Genomic DNA, 21,736 nt, shown 5'->3' with positions numbered 1-21,736 from the left:
TTATTAGACTGACTTAGCTAACTCATTCTAAAATGAAATTTGAATTTAATTTAATGTAAGTTATTAAACTTTTACAATAAATTCTTTTTTTAAGAGAAAGCGTTGTATAAAATCATTCAATTATGATTTTAGCATGTGGATGAGAACTATATAAAAATGCCACAAATAATATATGACTTCAACATTATGACTGGAACTACAAACTTGCAGGGAAGGATTGGGCTGGCCAGCTATGATGTCTGGTCACGAAGTCCAAGCCGCTGTTTGATGAATCTGGAGATTAGGAGCTGAGGCCGTTTCTGGTACTCCACCAGAACATCATGGGGAGAGTTGATCTGGTCGCATTCAAGTCTGTTGAGAAGTGTCACACAGACCACAGCAGCTAGAAGAGCAAATAAGACCATTACCAAACAAATGGGTTTATCTTTTGCATAGAAACATTAACCAGACACCCCCGTGTCCCTAGCACATGTACTTTGTGTTGCTTTCCCTTTACATAAATGCAATCTACTGAACCTTCCAGACTTCCGTATGAATTATAATTCATATTTCTGTGGACTCCCACCAAACACTCCACCTAAATAAGTTAATTGAAATAATTTTCAGCACTCTCCCTTCTCCTTTCCCCTATAATTGGCTACATTAAGGCTTAGAAAAGATTTGTGTTCAAGATAAGAATAAGGAGGGATCTTTGCCATCCAAGATACACAAACCTCCAGCTTTCTATCCCATTTCCAATTCTTAGAGCAGGCTTTTCTTTTTCTTTTTCTTTTTTTTAACATCTTTATTGGAGTATAACTGCTTTACAATGGTGTATTAGTTTCTGCTTTATAACAAAGTGAATCAGCTATACATATACATACATCCCCATATCCCCTCCCTCTGCGTCTCCCTCCCATCCTCCCTATCCCACCCCTCTAGGGGGTCACAAAGCACCAAGCTGATCTCTCTGTGCTATGCGGCTGCTTCCCACTAGCTATCTATTTTACATTTGGTAGTGTATATATGTCCATGCCACTCTCTCACTTCATCCCAGCTTACCCTTCCCCCTCCCCGTGTCCTCAAGCCCATTCTCTAGTCAAGCAGATTTTTCTTACTTCAGGATATAACTAGAGAGCTAGCCATTTTTTTCCTGAGATGACATTTTACTCCTTGGTGCAGTGTTTGAGTTTGCCTACTGGAGAGGGAAGTAAATAGAGAAGAGATATGGCCACTAACCTTGGGAAATAGCAATAAAGGCGAGTACTGACTCTTTTGAAATCTGAGGAAAAAAAATGAAATGATATGCTTAAATGAAATGATATGCATAAATGATATGCTTAAGAATCAGCTCCATGAAGGAGCACATTTATTAGCATTTAGTTTCTAAAGAATGAGGACAAAATCTTGTGATAGTTACAAAAGTAGGGGGAAAGAGCAAACATCTTTCTTTTAAAAAAAATGAAATTCTCATTTTTGAAAACACACCATAAAAGCGGTGTCTTTGGTTTGTTCCAGCAAGAACAAGAGAGAGACATTGGGTCCCCTGCAAATTCTTTATCATCAGTTTCACATGAAATCTTTGATCTCAAGGAATGTGGTTATACACGTTGAAATCAGTGACAACCACTTTGAATTGATAGCAGTGTCACAGTCTCTGTGTTCATCTGCATCACTTTAAAAGGATTTCAGTGGATCTGGGATTAGATGCAGCTACAGTCACAAGCTTTGAGGTCATGAAGATAAAGTTGGGTTTGAGTGTGATATTTATTTCTTTGACTTCTGCACTATCTCAGACTTCCGGATTTGAGAAGGCGAAATGGACTGTAATCATAATAGATGCTATCTTTTTTGTTTGGTTTAGCTCTTGCTATATGCTGGGTATTTATGATACCATTTAGACCTCATAGCTGTGCCATGAGCTAGCTCTTATTTTTATCCCCTTTGGACAAATGATGAAATGAGGGCTTAGGGAGGTAAAATGGCCCAGTAGGACACAGCTAGTAAATAACCAGTCAATTCCCAGCTTTATAAACTGCTGAGAAGACACTCTACCTCCCATCCCTCCTCCTCTGCACATGGCGAACCATAAGGCAGACAGATCAGTCAAACTGACCCTCCTGTTCAGTGAACTGAAAAGCAATTGAAAATATCCAACTTGAGCTGAGTCAAGTATTTTCATCACCTAGTACCCTGTTTATTCAAAACTCATTCAGGTGTAAAGCAAGTTGGCCCAACAGGTAAACAAGTAAATGGAAGAGCTAGAAACTTCCTCGGCTTTTCAAGTTAATGATCAGCAAGTCTGTGATGGCTGACATGAGCTGGTGGTAGCAGGGAAAAGATGAAAGTCCTTCTCTAATCCTTCACTTGGCAGAAGGATAAAAGGAAACACGTGCTCTGTACTTGTCAAGGAGCGGGAGCTGACTTGACTTAACATCTTCTCCGGCTATTTCAAGGGTGAGGCCAAAGAGGGACAAGAACAGGTCGTCGCGATCTCAGTGGTGTTTTCTTGATGCTAGAGGACCCATTAACAAGCAGCCTGTAATAATCTTGTCGTCTAAAATTACTATTTCCGCAAGCAATTAAAAGGGACTAATTTACCCAAAACAGTTTGTCAAAGTTAAGCCTGACAGCTTTGGTACCATAATCCTCAGGTTGGGCAGGGAGGATGGCTCCTGCAGAGAGGCATTCAGTGACCTAGCTGTCACCAAGGAGGTTGTCAGCTAACTGACCTCAGGCTGCAATGGGATGGGAACACACCAGTGTTAACGTGAAGCTCAATGTACCCTTGGCCACACCAGGAACTCCCAGTGATTCTAACTCTTTGATTGTTTTTGGTCCCTTTGCAAATCTGATGAAAGTTGTTAACTGCAACCTCTTTTCACAAAAATACACATATGCACATACACACAAAATATTGTATATAATTTCAAGGGTTTCAGGGCTCCTGAAGCCCACCCTGAATTATTAGAAATCTATGGTCCCCCATGGATCCCTGCGATTCAGAATCACCTCTGTGATTCAGAATGGAGTTCCAGGAAGGTTTTCCCATGAATTGTAGGCAAAGGCAGCAATGTGAGGCAGAAACTCCCTGTGCACAGCAGAACCAAACAGGGCTGGGTCTCAGAAAATGGCAAAGCAGCAAAGGTTGGCTTTGGAGTGTCCAGCCTGGCCCTTAGGACTGCCCCTCTCCCACCTCTCCCCGGCCCTTTACAGAGAGCCCTTCACTTCTCAAGGTTTGAGCTTTTTAGGCAGACCCCATCTTTATTCCTCAGGTGCCTGGTATATAAAACACAGAAACCTCAACAACCCCGAACCTTTGTACTTCCTCTGTCTCCTCTGAGACGTCTATCACAGGCTGTTGACTGCTAATCAAAAACCAAGTGGAGAAAATTTATATTCAAAGGATCTGATCAAAGCTAAGGAGCATAGGAACAAGTTGTTCATCTAGAATGGCATTTCTGAAAATGTGCTCCACTGGCCACTTGCGTCAGAACTAGAGCTTGTTAATAATGCAGATTTTTAGGCTTTATTACAGACATACAGAAAAAGGAGTGAGGAATAAGAAAGGGCAGTTAATCTGTACTTAAAACAAGAAACTCAGTTAAATTATTTGCACATTGATATTTGACAGCTATTGCGTTAAAGACTTTAAACTCTATCCTGAATTAAATCAAATTAAAGCAAATGTTCATACCTGCACCCTAGTACTTTAGGTTCCCAGAGAACCAAGATTTAGCATTAACTCTATCAAAAATTGTCCCATATCTTTTTTTTTTTTGTCCCATATCTTTTATAAAAGTATTACTAAAGACACTGTCGATGTAATATAGCTGATAATTTCACTTAAGTTTAACATTTGGATAACGTTTTTATGACAAACCTTAAATGCTTTCTTTATAAGATAATGAGAGCTGTGTAACTCAAAGTGTTTCCATTTTCAACTTGGCCTCTAGGAAACTCAGAACTAAATCTAAGTATTTAGATTTAGTATTGCCCTACCAGGTAGCTCTTTGATATTGAGAACTCCCCATCCACTCCCTTAAATACATGCCTCTTATTCTCTTTACCTTTGCTTAAATTATTTATACATTCATCTTTTATTGAAAGCTGCTGCTAATGCCTTTTAGAAAAAGGAGAAAGTATAAGTAATCTGTCGATAGATAAATATGATACTCTTTTATACCTATGGAATAGTGCCAGGAAAGGGGGTGAGGAGGCAGGAGATAACAGGGCTAGTCCATCTTCATTTTGATCTGGCTGTGTTTCCTTAGACAGGTCACTTTTTACTCTCTGGGTCTTATTTCATTCTCTGAGAAAGGAGCAGGTTGGACCTCAAAGGTCTTGCTCAGCTTCTGTGCCTCACATTATCTTGGTATGAGGACCATGCTGTCATCTCCAGGAGGTCCAGCTGCAAACTTGGGTACTTGTGCTTCTGCTGGGTGCTGGACCTCCAACCAGAGATGTGTCAGGATGGGCAGAGGATGTGCCTGCTGTGCTAGGGGCAGAGGCTCCAACAGGGAGAACCCAGGGAGCCCCACTGAGGTCACAGGTGGGAAGAGGCAGGTCACAGGTAATGCCAACACAAAAAAAGTTGAATCTGTGGCCCCAAATCATTCTCTAACATGTGAGTGTGTTCGTACAGGAAGGCAGGAGTAGGATAGAGGACAGGAGAGTAGAATTAAAATGAATCAAACAAAACTCTAGACACAGACCTTGATTTAAAATATGTAAAAACCAGCAAAGCAAGAAGAAACAGTTTTTTAAAATCCTGTCTTTATAAGCGTAATAAATGAATTACTTACCATTTATGCTTGATTTCCCAGACACACTGACTTATTTTCTTGGTAAAATAATAACTGTGCATACTACTGAATAAGTATCAGTGTAATGCTTTATTTGATTCCAACACTAACCATCTTGGTATGTGGTTAGCCCTTAGGGGGTTTGCTTTCTTTCTAAAGTAGCACAGCTAACTTTTAAAATAGAAAAACCTGCAGGGTTTTTTGTTTGTTTGGTTGGTTGGTTCCTCTGAATAGAGATCTGAACCTTGTGCATCCATGGGAGGCTGCTGGGAAGACTCAGCAGGGCATAGTGCAAAGGGACCTCAAGTCAGACAGAGCTCGGTTCCAATTCCAGTCCAGCTACTTCTTATTTACTGTGAGAACTTGGGAAAGTTATTTAACCTCTCTGAGCCACAGTATCTCTCAGGAGATACTGTGAGGGTGAAGAACTGCAATGGGTTGCCTTTTGCCTTTGTGTAATAATATTTCAAAACCCCAATTTTCCTCATTTTTGAGTTAAGAAACGGTCCAGTTCCAGACTGAGTATAATCTTTAATCCTTGTTGTAATATCTTCTTTACTTTATCAGTGATCATCCTGCAGTTCCCAGAGCCCAATAGCCTTCATTTCTGGGACCAGCAGAAGGATATAAAATGGAATTAAAGTCAGATTCTGCTCCCTTTCACTGAGCTGTAATATTATGAAGACTGAATACATTCCCAAAGTTCCCAGTATCTGTCAAAAGAAATAACACTGAATTCTTCCATTACCCTTAAAGAAAATCCACTGTGAGTGCTGCCAACAACTAAAGACAAAGATTTAAGTGAAACTAATCTTGGATAAATATTATGTTTCGTATATTGTCATGCAAGCAAGCTTGTGTCAAAAGGCAGCAGGCACTGTCTTTTAAAGATGGATAAAAATTGAACGTACTTATCACAAGTTCACAGTGCAAAAGGATTAACATCTTTAATCAGAATGTTAGGGGTTTAATTAAAGTAGATTTTGCTTTAAGAGAGGGACAGATATATGCATATTATAAAACCATAGGTGAATGCATTCATACAGCATTGTACAGTGGGTTTACCTTGTTCTGAAGGTTCAGCCTTTCAAGGTAGAATAATTTTGTGACGGCCACTATTTCCCTCACCCAAGTCCTTCTTAAAGCAACAATGGATTCCCACTATTATTTTTCAGGATAATGAGATCAGGATAACAGTAGTGACTTAGGGGTGTCCGTGGCCCCATTTCAAGCAGTTTGTCCACCTATCAAATATCAGGAGATCCAAGGGCTACAGCTATAGCAGAAGTATTGTATGAAACTTACAGCAAAGGGAGGCTTAACTTTAAGGCTTTGCCTCTTCCTAGTTGGACAATTATGTGGCACTCCGAAGTCCTTTAGAAAATTCCAAGCCATAAATGTAGCTGGGTAATGAAGGAACCAGTTGAATTTGTTATAGCCGTCTTCCACGGTCAGTAGGGGTTGAGTGGTCATTCTGTTCACTCATTTGTTCATTCATTTAGTAAATACTTATTGAATGCCCATAGGGCAGATATTATTCTAAGTGCTAGAGATATAGCAAAAAAAAATGACAAACAAGGTCCCTGTTCTCATGCTACTTATACTGTAATGGAGAAAGATGCTAAATACATACCTCCATGCATTAATACATGTAAAATAATATGTAAGTTAATATATAAAGAAAACAGAAATGTAGTCTGGTATAGTGGTAAATGTGATGCAGAGAAATGAAGTGGAATGAGTGAATGAGTGAGTAAGTAGAATGAATGTGGGTGAGTTTAGTTTAGGTAGTCATGCAAAACTTCTCTGATGAAGTGAGACTTAAGGTGAGATCTTATATTAATCATAAAGATAAGAAGTGGTAATCCATGTGGTCCCAGGTGAATGCAGAAAGATCTGTTTTTGCACCGGTCCGAAGTCAATGACTGACTCCTCTGAGTTAGGACAGTGAGCCTCTAGAAGACTCTTGTTTAAATAAAAAGTTGTTATTTATTAGCCATCATTGCCTTACTATGAAGTCAGATTGGTTATCCAGTCATCTGGTAGTATTAAAGGGACATAAAAAGACCATTAGAGAAGGCTGTCTGGAGAGACTGGGTGGAAAGGGCCATTGCTGACAGTGGGAGAGGGATTGAGGGGGAGGGGCATTAGGCCTGGGAGCCCTGAGCTTTCGGTGCCAGATGAAACACATTTTCCAGTGTCGCTTAGCATTGGTATATAACCTCCCTAATAAGTATGTTAAAACAGCTGCTTGTGAAGTCTCTCTCAGCCCTTCCCCAAAGCAAGCTTTTCTACCTCATACAGAGCTTTTCCAAGCTTCACTGCTTTTGCGGAAGGATATAATGAAGTGGGGATGAAAGATAGGAACATGGTAGCATCATATGCATGGGGTTTGGGTCTGTTTCCTTGGTGGTTGATCTTCCAGGTGTTGATCTTCCCGTACCAGGAGTGCACCTTTGGAAACGGTGGTGTCTGAGGTGGATAAAGAGTCCCTGTCACCATGAAGAAATTTGGACAGAAATACTCCCAAGAACTACAGAATTACAGAGTTACAGATACAACATTTAGTGTGCATGTTGGCAGCCCAGAAAGGGTCTGCTCAATGGAAAGGCTGCAGCAGTGGCCTGGAAGAGAGCTATTGGCAGGCTGAAATCAGCTACCAAGAGCTCCAATAGCAGCAGAAAAAGGGAAGTGCAGCATGGGGCAAGCTACAGAGGACAGAGTCCAGGAAGGTACCTGCAGCTGGCAGAGAAAGCAAGGTCACAAGGATTCATGGCAAGGACAAAAAAATCCCTCATAACAGAATAATGTCGCCGAAGCTTTGGCAACACCCTCAAAGAGAGAAAGACTAGGGTCTGGGGTTCACAAGCCTAGAACTCTCTGGCTGCCTCTTAAGAAAGAACTGATGCTCATCACTAAACTTACATCAGGGCAGCAGTTCGTGACGTGGCATTTTATGTTTGACTAAACTGGTTACTAAATTTTCCTCCATCTGCATATCAGGTGGAGCGATGACGCAAGTGACCGCTTGCTGTTTCCATAAGAAAGAAATGTGAGGAAACATTTCCTGGAGCAGAAATATCTGAATCCAGGTGTTCCTGCAGGTCATGTGCTGGTTAGGCTGCTGCTCAGGAAAGGGCAAGCTGCCCACCGCTGGGGCTCCCACTCCCACCAACTTGTGGAGAGAAAAGCAGATGCTATTGTTTACCTGAAAGGAGGTATTAATGATGACCTAAAGAGGACAAGGATGCACTTGCATCCTTTACTCATATGTTACAAGGATTTGTGTGTACATTCATTCTGAGATGAATTAATTAATCTCTTCTTGTGACCTATAACTCCTTTCTAAAATGTTACCGCATACATTTTGTTTGTAGTTTTGTATATTAAAATTGATTGACAATAAGGACAAGTATTAGAATTAAAGTTCCACTTGTGATCAAATAAGGCATTACTCGGCTGTAATTCTTTACTTCTTTGAAGATTTCTTTGGGGCTGGGACACTAGACTCTCCAGGTGTACTGCCAGTTGCACTGACGACTCTTCCTTAGTTTCTGCTGGATCTCCCTCACCTCCCTGACTTTTTCATCTGTTTCTACACTCAGGCACTTTGTCATCTCACTTGTTACATGGCTGTAAATGCCACCTATATGCTGTCAACTTCCAATTTTACTTCCCCAGTCCAAATTTCTCACCTAAACTCCAGATTCATAAATCCACCTGCTCACTTAGCCTCCATTTGATGTCTACTACAGTACCGCCAAATCCTCACCCAATTTTTTCTATCCCAGCTGTGATAACTCCATCCTTCCAGCTGTTCAGGCCAAAAACCTGGAAATCATTTTTCACTAGCATTTCGCTCCAAATTCCCATCAAATTGTCAACAAATCCTGTTGGATTTGCCTTCAAGATGTATCTAGCATATGACTACTTCTCACCTCCTCCACTGTTGTTGTACTGGTCTATCATCTCTCCCTAGTCTACTATATCAGCCCTCTTACTTCTCTCCCTGCTTCTGCCCTTAACCCCAGTAGGATCTTCCCAGATCAGCAGCCAGTGTGCTCCTGTTCAAACGCAAGCCAGATCCCGTCACCTCTCTATTCAAAGCAATGACTTCTCATATCTCTCAGAGTGAAAGTCACAGTTCTCATAGGGACCACACAGTCCATGCTCCCTCCATCTCCTACCCGCTCCACTGCTGTCACTCCCCTCCAGTCACACTGGTCTCCCTGTTTCTCCGTCACACTCTGAATGCTCCTGCCTGGTAACCTTAGGTTTGCATTTCCTGGACTTCTTTTTCCCAGACACCCACGTGGCATTTTCCTAAATGGCACCTTCTCTGTGTACCTTTCCCTATTTTAATGTATGGTTTCCCTCCCTACCTTGGCTGTCCCTGTGCCCTTTCCTTGCCTTATTTCTCACCATCATGCTCCTCAGCATCTAACATATTACCATATTATTATAGATTGCTCTCTGTTGTTGTTTGTCTCCCCCCTAGACTCCGCAAGGGCAGAGATTCTGTCTGTGTCATCCTCTGCTCTGTCCCTACTGCTTGGGTGCTCAGGCCACTGGTTGATGCACAGAAGTCCTTCTTTCTTTAGGAAGATAATAATTGAGACAAATCTTATCAGCCAAAGATTTGATTTAAAAATCAAGCTTCTTGTATTGTGCTATGCACTCAGTAGGTACACTATAAAACACGTTTGATAGGTGACATATTTTATGGGCTCTTTTCTGAAAAAAAAAAAAACTATGAATTCTAAAAAAAGTTGCTCCAACATTTTCTTAGACATCATTGTTCATATTTGGGGACTGCTTCCCACTCAAAAATAATATTTTAGATGGTGCCATTTTGCTTTAGGTCTGAGGCTTTCATAGCCAATTTAATAAAGAATATTTAATTAACTTTTCAGGTTTACCTCTTCCATCCATAAAACTTGAATTTTTTTTAACATCTTTATTGGAGTATAATTGCTTTACAATGGTGTGTTAGTTTCTGCTTTATAACAAAGTGAATCAGTTATACATATACATATGTTCCCATATCTCTTCCCTCTTGAGTCTCCCTCCCTCCCACCCTCCCTATCCCACCCCTCTAGGTGGTCACAAAGCACCGAGCTGATCTCCCTGTGCTATGCGGCTGCTTCCCACTAGCTATCTATTTTACGTTTGGTAGTGTATATATGTCCATGCCACTCTCTCACTTTGTCACAGCTTACCCTTCCCCCTCCCCATATCCTCAAGTCCATTCTCTAATAGGTCTGTGTCTTTATTCCTGTCTTACCCCTAGGTTCTTCATGGCATTTTTTTTTCTTAGATTCCATATATATGTGTTAGCATATGGTATTTGTCTTTCTCTTTCTGACTTACTTCACTCTGTATGACAGACTCTAGGTCCATCCACCTCACTACAAATAATTCAATTTCGTTTCTTTTTATGGCCGAGTAATATCCCATTGTATATATGTGCCACATCTTCTTTATCCATTCGTCTGTTGATGGACACTTAGGTTGCTTCCATGTCCTGGCTATTGTAAATAGAGCTGCAATGAACATTTTGGTACATGACTCTTTTTGAATTATGGTTTTCTCAGGGTATATGCCCAGTAGTGGGATTGCTGGGTCATATAGTAGTTCTATTTGTAGTTTTTTAAGGAACCTCCATTCTGTTCTCCATAGTGGCTGTATCGATTTACATTCCCACCAGCAGTGCAAGAGTGTTCCCTTTTCTCCACACCCTCTCCAGCATTTACTGTTTGTAGATTTTTTAATCTAGAGGATGACTATGAAAATAATTTAAAATCACAAAGAATAGTTATATTGATTAGTCCTTGTGAAAATTATGTTTTACTTCAGTAGTTTTTCTTGGTGTTGGTCAGAGATAAGTGGTTCTATTGGAATAATTTCGCCAAAAATAAAAATGCATGCCACACACATATTTGGTTTCTTAATGCCACTCTCCACCCAAAGGAAGCAGAGGTTCTTGGAGAAATGGCTGATCCCAGACCTGAGGCAAGGAAAGTGTAAGTGGTACCTAAGAATCCCGTTGTGCCTGAAAGCAAGAAAATTCTCTAGAGTTAAGAGAATTATGTCAGAAGGACAAAAGAGTGCACTAGAAGGGGCTCTTCCTGGCCACATTTGGGATAATTTGAGTATCAAAAAGAATAATGACAGAAACTGCTTATAACACACTGCTTTGAACAAAATCCACCAAACAATAACGACTTCCTGCCACCAAAAAGAAAAAAGAGAGAGAAGAGCGTGAGAAAGAAAGGCTCTTCTTAAAAGAATGCTAGCTAACAAACGTAGGAGGAATGATGGAATTAGAAAATCATCATTTGTATTCCATGCTAAAATCACTGGGAAAAAATGATTGGGTTACAGGATATTCGTTCACACAGTGCCAGATTATCATCCCAGAAGTTACTTGCTACTTTCAGAGAGAAAACATTAATTTTTCAGAGGAGGGAGATGGGCAGTTACCCCTTGAGCCAAGTGATCCAACTTGAAATTACTAACAGTGGAATATCTTCACATTACCTTTCCCTGATGTGGTGCAATGGAAAGTTTACATTACTATGAAGTGTTCTTACCACATAGCTGAATCTAATCAAGCCACTAGACTTTACTTCTGCTTTACAGGAAATAAAGTGAAATCCCACGATGACAAGTACAGACAAATCTAGAACATGGATGTTCTACAAGATAACTGCCTGAACTTTTCAAAAATTCCTCTGTCCTGGGGAAAAAAGAAAAGTAGGGAAACTATTCTAGATGTAAAAGTATAGAGATACAATAACTAAGCAATACAGTGTATAAAGTTAATTCAATATTAGATTAAAATAATCTTTAAAGATATTTTTAGGAAAATCAGAAAATTTAAAAATGGAATGGATGTTAAATGATGTTATGAAATGATTTTTACTTTTCTTAAATATTTTTTTTTTGGTTTGATAATTGTATTGTGGTCATTAGGAGGACATCCTTATTCTTAGGAAATGACGCTAAGTTACAAGAGTTAAGTGACATAATATTTATAATTTATATACAATGATTCAGGAGAAAAAAGCAAATAGGTGTGTTTGTGTACATGTGTGTATATATATGTATGTATATATATACACACACATACACAGTATTTTTTCAATTTTTCTCTATTATTGATTTTTTTTCACAATAAAAAAGTTGGGAAAAGCAAAAATGCATGTAAATTAACTCTAAAAACACACTACTCCACTGATGTTTTGTCCTTTGATGGACTATTTTAGGAATATTTTATTTGTGTCATGTCTCAGTAAATTCAGTTGTAGTGGAAAACAGCTTCCACTACCAGGATGAAGAAAGCAGAACAATCTATCAAGTCTTGGCTATGTAACCCACTAGCTGGTGACCTTGGGCAACTTAACTTTTGACCCTTGAGGCTTGGTTTCCTCATTTGCATAACAAATAATGTCCTGCCCACTCACAAGATATTATGAGATAACCGTGCATTCAACCCAAAGTAATATATAGCTGGATTTCTTTTTCTTCTCCTGGAGAGTGAAAATAACTTCGTGAAAGAGGAGTATTTGACCCTTAGGCATTCATGAAAGTCTTACCTTTTAGACCACAAAGTCTACACATGGCCGCAAACACCGTAGATTCCATTTCGATATTCCTGATGCCGGCATTATATGCTCTTTTCAAGTAATCTAACCCCTTTTCTCTGGAAAAGGAGCACAGCGCTCCATCTAGTCGACCCTGGCCTGAAAGAGAATGGAGAATGTTTACCGACTTGATGTCCCACGGTGGCTGTGGCATCACTAAGAGGCTTGCTGTCAGCGTGCTCTGTGGCTGACTCTAACTCATGGGCCTGCACCCCAGGTAGGATAAATCTGGCCATCTGAATCATCCTATCAAAGGACCTGGGGCAAGGCTGTGCGCAGCTCAAGAGTCTCACACAGGAATCTCCATGGCACTGAGCTCCCCCAGCTCTGGGGCAAGTGACCAATGAATGGCCGCAGCAGCCAGCACTGTGCCCAGAGACAGCAGGACCTGGAGGGTCTCTGGAAGATCTGCCCTTTGAGGAAAGTCTCAGGTTGCACCTGCGACTGGCAGCTGGCCCAGGGACAGGTGCTGGGGAAGAAGAAAAGGCTCCAAGCCCCAGTGATGATCCTAAGCTACTTGAGGATCAGGGTGGTGGTTTGGACATTGCAGCTCCATCTGTGCATCATGACCATGGTAACCATACACAGATGGTCGATTTGTCCGCCTTTTCCCTGCCACACACCTCAGGCTGCACGCCATTCTTTTGCGATCACATTTTCCCTTCTAGGCTGCTCTCGGTGTTTACTTAGCACTTGAATTCCATCTGTACCAACCAGTGGGGCCAGAAGGAGGTGGAGAAAAGCCTGATGCTGTTACTCCTCCTCCACCGTGGCTGCGCTGGGAACAGGCTTCACCGCATCCCACCCCCAAGGGCGTCCTCTTGAAGTAGGGAGGCCAGTAGACTCTGTCACCATCTATATTGCAAAATCCTCTTTTTTATTTTTTATTTTTTTGCGGTATGCGGGCCTCTCACTGTTGTGGCCTCTCCCGTTACGGAGCACAGGCCCCGGACGCGCAGGCTCAGCGGCCATGGCTCACGGGCCCAGCCACTCCGCGGCATGTGGGATCTTCCCGGACCGGGGCACAAACCCGTGCCCCCTGCAGTGGCGGGCGGACTCTCAACCACTGCGTGACGAGGGAAGCCCCTCTTTTTTCCCTTTCCTGTATCTTTCATGCTATTTCCATCCTTGCTGTCTGCTTCTGTTTGTGCCCTCCTTCTTAGGGCTGCCTGCCAACATCTCTAATGCAGTGCTATTTTAGCCGATTCAAACTCAGATGTCCCACAAGTTAAGCAGGTAATGTCAACGAGGTCTGCCTGTTGGAAGGGAGCAGCCTCACCTCACCTTCAGTGAATGTAGCCCCAGATGTGGGCCGAGGCTTGCCAGGGCTGCCATGAATAAATTATTTTATATTTTTAATGTTATGTTATTTCAAGAAGCCAAAAATCTGGATTTTCATATGAAATCTCCAGAAATTATAAATGTTGGCAAAATAATTCATATTCTAAAAAATACTGTGCAGCCCAAAGAAAACATTGACTCCAGTGGGTACCATTTGCAAGTTCTGGCTTAAACCCGTCAGTGACCCTCCCCAAGAAGGGGCCAGTGGCCTGAGACAAAGTCTCAACCCTATCACACCCAAAGTGGCCCCTATTTTATAACACATATGTGGTGACAACACCTTTACTAACCTGAAGTAATGTTTATAGATAATATATCTCCATATATAACTGTTTAGAATTCAATATAATAGTCTAGGTTTGATCCAAAGGGAAAAGAAAAGAAAAATAATTTAAAATGGGGTAATATGTAGTTTGATGAACATACTCAAATGTAGCTACACTGTAAGATTTCTAGAATGCTCTCCAAGGAATGGTACCAACCCTGGTTAGATTCTTTCTTGTGGAATGAGCAAGGTCTGTCCTGGAGGGCGTTTTCTCCTGGCTCCTCCCCGCTTGTGGCAAGAGCTGCTACTTGGGAGTCACCATCAATTTTGTTCCTAAGCTTGATTTGGGGGCATTTTACTCATGGCCAAGAGAAAAAAGAACTGCTGTGAGACTACCCCATCCCTTTGGGATTTCCTCCCCCAAATATCTCTTCCCATTTCCTGGTTCCCACTCTTTCCTGGGTACCAGATCCCTTCCAAGGTACAGGTGACTGAACCTCAAAATGGAAGAAGCATAGAAGCATATCCCCCTTTTCCGATTTAAATTAAAGGCATCAACAGAGATAAGATTTTGCTAACATCACAAATTGCATTTGAGTATCCAATTTGTTCTAGGAGGATTAAACCTACTCTGAAAATAAATTCATTATGTGTGTGTCTCCACCGCTTATTATGTCCTTACGTTCCTATGCTTTAGTAAGTTGAAAAGGCTGTTTCAGTTCCTTTTTTAATCCCCAGCTATGAATTTCTAAAGTGAAGTTTTTAATATAAATTGTGGGTTTGAATAACAAAGTATTGCTGGCAATTTTCTGCTGCTTTCACAGTTTATAAATTCTTCTCACCTTCATAAAAATCATAGGTACACATCGTATGTCCAATGAGGGTTGGGAAGTCAGGAATTTCTTTGCTACAGTTGAATAGTTCCTCAGCCAGTTCTTTGTCAAGTTCAGTACTTCTGGTGACAACATTGTCCAAGATTACCTGTTCAAACCGGGGCTTAAAAAAGGAGTCTACGGCTCTATCTGTTATTACAACGGACCCTGGTGCAATCCCTGCAGTGTGGGAATAAATAGGTGGTTACAGAAGAATGTCACTTAGGTTTACTTTTGACACATAGTATGTAATCTCTTCTGCCAACATTAATTAATGCTAGTTGCTAATGATTCTCCCCATTTTCATCTTTAAAATTATTTTCTTTTCCAAATGCAATTAAATAATAACATTCCGAACAGGCATTTACATTTGCTTTCTTTCCAGATTCACATTTACAATGTGATTGGGTTTAAATTTCAAGACAAACATGACTCTTGGACATGCAAATTAGTACTGGCCTTCAGGTTCAAATCTGAAAAAAGTAGGTCAGGAATAAACTAAATGAGCCTGCCAGAAAGTAGTTTTCATAAAGTGATGTGACTACTTGATATTTAATCTTCTCTGCAAATCCTTGATTACTATAATTTCTTTGTATCTCTGTCCTCTCTTCCTTTTGATTCTCATTACACCCATTCCCTCCTCCCCTCTCCCATCCCATGTAAATTAGGCCTCTTGGCTGACCTTCCATTGCTACAAAGTCTGGCTTGCTCCTGGGACTCAGGAACTCAAGTCTCAGGGACTTGAGAAACGATTTTCTGCCAACTGTTATTCCCCTGGCCTGGTGTGTTCCCTCATCCTCCCACACACACTTTCATCAGACCAAATTCAACTCATTCTTCTGGTGTCAGCTTAAGTCACTTCCTTCAAAAGATCTGAATCCACAGAGGGGGAAAAAATTAAAAGGCAACACAGATACATTACATTCAATTTTCCCAGGTCCAGCTTTTGACCTAGTTTTTGACCCGTTCTGATTCCTGTTTAGAGCCTGGATGAGGGGATATATATTGATAGGGCCCTAGACTCTCTCTCTGTCCTAATATTCATCATATTTTTTGTAATTACTCATTTGTTTGTCTATTGCCCTGATCAAACATAGGCTCTATGAAGGCAAGAGCAGTGTCTGTCCACTGTTGTCTCCCCAGTAGCATTGTGCCTATCACATTATAGGTATTCAATAAAAATTTGTTGAATGAGCGAATGTTTCCATAGGGATGCCATAGACAGAGATCTGCAAACTACAATCCATGGGCCAGATCCAGCCCATCTTTGTAAATAGAGCTTTATTGGAACACAGCCACATTCACTCATTTGCATATTTTCTATGATTGCTTCCACACTCTAATGGCAGAGTTAAGAAGTTGCAACAGAAACCATATGGCCTACAAAGCCTAAAATATTTACTGTCTGACCTTGTATAGAAAAAATTTACCAACCCCTACCATAGCACATAGCCATATCCTTCTGGGTTCTTAATAAATTCCAATATGGATCAACATGGGGTTAATTTAGAAGATCCAGCTAGAGCCCCAAGGTAGGCTCTGATGATAGAGCCTCGGTGAGTCAGATACTTTTTAAAGAAATCAAACAAGGACCTTCTTGAATTATTCACAGTGTCCTAAAAACAGGAAAGTGACTGAGAAGGAAGTTGAAAATGTGGAAATCAAAAGTGAAGTTATTCACATGACATCCTAATATTTAGATGTATTAGAGCATTTATATCCCAGTTAAAGTCTCTTAAAGGCCAAGACACTGTTTATTTGAGTACCTCATCATCATGAAGTTTTGTTGGCTCATCTAAAGAGTGGTAACATCAGCAAAAAAAACAAAAACAAAAACCCAACAAGCTACACCTCCTTCATCTCCAAATCAAAGTTTTTAAGACAAAACAAACACATCTTATTGATAAGCTAAGAGTTCTTAATGAGAACAGAACTTCAAAATGATGGATAATCCACAACAGCACATTGCTTTAATTTCCCACAATGCATAGACCTTCATTGTGCTACATGGGCTATATGTATCATGTTACCATCAAACAAAAGACCTAGAATCCATGACCATGAGCTGGATGGTCAGCAGGTTGCTTTGCCCACGCTGGACACTTGTTAATATCAAGGGGCAACCACAGCAGTCAGGGTGGTACATTGCATGGGCATGGGCTATGCAGACAGATCCTTGTATCCCACAACTCAAGAATTATGAGCAATCTTAATAACAGTGTTATCCATTTCATCCCCAAATGCATCATTCCCTACTGTTGCTTATTTGGGATAATATTGGATAAACAACAGTCCAGAAGGATGCCTGATCTAATAATGATTGCTAACATTCTCCTTCTCTTTCTGGAGGGACATCCACAGATGTCCTTCTTTAATCCATCTGTGAGGGCCTTGGCTGGACTTTATTCCTGTACCACAGCTGTGGAAAGGGCATGATATTTTTGAACATGTTTGTTTCTAGTGAAGCATGACTTAGCCACCTGTGTAATTCTAAGACCAAAATCTCAGCCTTTTTTTTTTTTATAATTCCCATTCAGTCCTGTCACTCTGTCAACCAAACATTTCCAGTTACAGTGCCCTGTCTGTATTTGCATTTGGTGACATAGTAGAATCATCCCCTCACAAGATCTGCTCCTGAAGAAGAGGTTGAAAAAGAAGAAGGTCTCCACAGAACTTTACCTCAGCCCAGGGTGGATGTATAAGCAAGGCTCCTGACTAGCTTCCTGACCAGCCAAGGAAGAAGGGAGGAGAGGAGGCTCTGAGAAAACCTTAGGAAGCATCACCCAACTCTTCCCTAAAAGCCTGGCCTGATCTCTTCTGCTGTGTTGGTGAGGAAAAGACCCAGACAAGAAAAGGGTAGTCACTGACATGAGCTAAAAGCAATATTTTCCTAAGAGCTATTGATGTCTGCTTACTTAGCTGATAAACAAGGCAAATCTTAGTGATTTATTTCTTTTACTTGAAAGCACTTATAAAATTCCTAAGCTTCAAAATCTATTCGAACCCTCAAAACTTACTCTTATCCTCAAAACATATTTCCTAGCAAGTTTCCACTCCTCCCTTTAAGAACACCTAAGTCCATCTGGGCAGTGGGATGTGGGATGTCTCACTCCAGGTTTCCATGCAGGGAAAAAGAGAAAGATTATATACACATACATTTCCTTAAATTTTTAAAATTTTCTTTAAATTTAAATTTCTCAATTGCCTCAAGCCCAGCCCCCTGACACTTTTTAGCCCATCTGGGTTTCTTCTGGGCTCTGAGTACGTTGGTGTATTACCACACCAATAGCTTACCCTGTATGGAACAACCACTTGGATTTAATAGTATATAAATCAATCCATCTCACCTATTCCCCCTGATGTACCAATTCTGATAATGGTAACGTCACAGCACCGGGCATGGTACAGTAATTTAATGAGTTCATGTAGCATAATAGAAATGGAGGGGATGCCCATGCCATGCTGTGGAGAGAAAAGGGAAAGTCATTGTACATCTTGCAGAATGATAACACACACAGGACATATTTACTTCCTTCATTACAAGTTAACAGCCCTCAGGTAGATTTACATAATCATTATGACTTTGCCATAGCTGAGGAAAACGTAAGTCAGCTCTAACCGACGCCCACATGACATGCTGATAGATGGGTCCATCTGTGACGATGAAAGAGAGACATCTCCCTGTCAGTTAAACTGAGTTCAGCCCTCATTGTCAAGAGCAGAAGGTGGGGGTGGCATGGTGTACTGGTGTGTCAGGGCAGTGCCATTTCTCAGTTCCCCACTGGGCTCTTCACAGTGAGTTTTGAAAAAGAGCTCTTTGCAAGATTGACTTGATTTTGAGGAAATATAGATTTGGCTACCATGTATTTTGCCCTTTTCCACTATACTAAGTGAAAGAGTAAATCCATCTCATTACTCTCATGTGTCCTTGTTCATTTGTTGATAATTCTGTTGAGCTCTGAAAGGCACAAGGGTAGAGATGTGGGTTACATCTACACCTAACAATTTGGAGCATATAATGGATACACATTCAGTATATAGATCATGACTGCAACTCTGGTCTTCCTCAGCATTTGGAAGAGTAGAATCAATGTCACAGAATAAGGGTCAACACAGGTTAGAGGATTTGGCCACTCCTGGTGGTTACAATATGTTCTAGTAACACTCCAGAAAGGTCCTCCATGCTGGAATCTGTAGTAGCTGGAGCTAAGTTTAGAATGGGTGTCTATTTCATTCCTAATATAACACGAGAGAGTCAAATGTGGTCTTCAGTATTCTACTCTTGGGCACAAAGACTTTGTGTGCAGAAAAGCACCAGGGGCATCTTGGCAGTTAGGTGATGGCTGACACTAATTCTTCATTAACAAATCTAGAAAACTATTACAGCCATGACCACAATATTTTCATCTGAGTTCCCTTCTTCTCACCATCAAGAATATTAAACTATGGAAACTTTGAACCTCTGGGTTTCCCATTTTTGGTTGCCATGGAACATGTTCTGACTTCCAAATGCATTGTAAGTCTCCTAGAGGCTATCAATCAAACCGATATTAGTTGTATGTCCAAGATTCAGTAACACAATAATACTGCGGGACTTTAACACCTCACTTACACCAATCGACATATCATCCAGACAGAAAATTAATAAGGCAACACAGATTTAAATGACACAATAGACCAGATAGATTTAATTGATATTTCTAGGACATTCCATCTGAAAACAGCAGATTACACTATCTTCTCAAGTGCACAGGTAACATTCTCCAGGATAGATCACATCTTGGGTCACAAATCAAGCCTCGGGAAATTTAAGAAAACTGAAATAATATCAAGCATCTTTTCCGACCACAACACTATGAGATTAGAAATAAATTACAGGGAAAGAAATGCAAAAAACACAAACACGTGGAAGCTAAACAATACGTTACTAAATAACCAAGAGATCACTGAAGAAATCAAAGAGGAAATCAAAAAATACCTAGAGACAAGTGACAATGAAAACACGACAGCCCAAAACCTATGGGGTGCAGTAAAAGCAGCCCTAAGAGGGAAGTTTATAGCAATACAATCCGACCTCAAGAGCCAAGAAAAATCACAAATAAATAATCTAACCTTACACCTGAAAGAACTAGAGAAAGAAAAAAAATAAAACCCAAAGTTAGCAGAGGGAAAGAAATCATAAAGGTCAGAGCAGAAATAAATGAAATAGAAACAAAGAAAACAATAGCAAAGATCAATAAAACTAAAAGCTAGGTCTTTGAGAAGATAAAATTGATAAACCTTTAGCTAGACTCATCAAGAAAAATAGGGAGATGACTTAAATCAATAAAGTTAGCAATGAAAAAGAAGTTAGAATGGACACCGCAGAAATACAAAGCATCATAAGATACTACTACAAGCAACTCTATGCCAATAAAATGGCATGGACAGAAACGGACAAATACTTAGAAAGGTGTAACATTCAAAGACTGAACCAGGAAGAAACAGAAAATATGAACAAACCAATCACAAGTAATCAAATTGAAACTGTGATGAAAAATCTTCCAACAAACAAAAGTCCAGGACCAGATGACTTCACAGGTGAATTCTATCAAACATTTAGAAAAGAGCTAACACCCATCTTTCTCAAACTCTTCCAAGAAATTGCAGAAGAAGGAACACTCCCAAACTCACTCTATGAGGCCACCATCACCCTGATTCCAAAACCAGACAAAGATACTATAAAAAAAGAAAGTTACAGACCAATATCACTGATGAATATAGATGCAAAAATCCTCAACAAAATACTAGCAAACAGAATCCAACAACACATTAAAAGGATCATACATCATGATCAAGTGGCATTTATCCCAGGGATGCAAGGATTCTTCAATATACAAAAAATCAATCAATGTGATACACCATATTAACAAATAGAAGAATAAAAACCATATGATCATCTCAATAGATGCAGAAAAAGCTTTTGACAACATTCAACACCCATTTATGATAAAAAAAACTCTCCAGAAAGTGGGCATAGAGGGAACCTACCTCAACATAATAAAGGTCATATATGACAAACCCACAGCAAACATCATTCTCAATGGTGAAAAACGGAAACCATTTCCTCTAAGATCAGGAAGAAGACAAGGATGTCCACTCTTGCCACTATTATTCAACATAGTTTTGGAAGTTCTAGCCATGGCAATCAGAGAAGAAACAGAAATAACAGGAATACAAATTGGAAAAGAAAAAGTAAAACTGTCACTGCTTGCAGATGACATGATACTGTACATAGATAATCCTCAATATGCCACCAGAAAACTACTAGAGCTAATCGATGAATTTCGTAAAGTTGCAGGATACAAAATTAATGCAAGAAATTTCTTGCATTCCTATGCATTAACAACAAAAGATCAGACAGAGAAATTAAGGAAACAATCTCATTCATCATTGCAACAAAAAGAATAAAATACCTAGAAATAAACTACCTAAGTAGGTAAAAGACCTGTACTCAGAAAACTGTAAGACACTGATGGAAGAAATCAAAGATGACACAAACAGATGGAGAGAGATACCATGTTCCTGGATTGGAAGATTCAATATTGTGAAAATGACTCTACTACCCAAAGCAATCTACAGATTCAATGCAATCCCTATCAAACTACCAATGGCACTTTTTACAGAACTAGAACAAAAAGTCTTAAAATTTATATGGAGACACAAAAGACCCCGAATAGCCAAAGCAATCTTGAGGGAAAAAAATGGTGCTGGAGGAATCAGACTCCCTGACTTCAGACTATACTACAAAGCTTCAGTAATCGAGACAGTATGGTACTGGCACAAAAA

The 21,736-nt window shown here is 40.2% G+C and overlaps 1 protein-coding gene across 1 annotated transcript in view; it reads right to left on the bottom strand.

The window, feature by feature from the left end:
• Positions 1–230: 230 nt before the first annotated feature.
• Positions 231–21,736, bottom strand: part of UPP2 (uridine phosphorylase 2) — a 42,563-nt gene continuing 21,057 nt past the window's right edge. Inside the window, exons 4-7 of the mRNA XM_065881023.1 lie at positions 18,256–18,370; positions 14,879–15,088; positions 12,383–12,529; positions 231–382 (exon numbers count right to left, since the gene is read on the bottom strand). Coding sequence (XP_065737095.1) covers positions 231–382; positions 12,383–12,529; positions 14,879–15,088; positions 18,256–18,370 — 624 coding nt within the window. The remainder of the gene's footprint in view (positions 383–12,382; positions 12,530–14,878; positions 15,089–18,255; positions 18,371–21,736) is intronic.

This window comes from Phocoena phocoena, chromosome 7 (genome assembly GCF_963924675.1).
Source record: "Phocoena phocoena chromosome 7, mPhoPho1.1, whole genome shotgun sequence".
NCBI lineage: Eukaryota > Metazoa > Chordata > Mammalia > Artiodactyla > Phocoenidae > Phocoena > Phocoena phocoena.
Note: the sequence above shows the minus strand (reverse complement) of the source record. Positions and strands in the feature narration are given on the sequence as shown.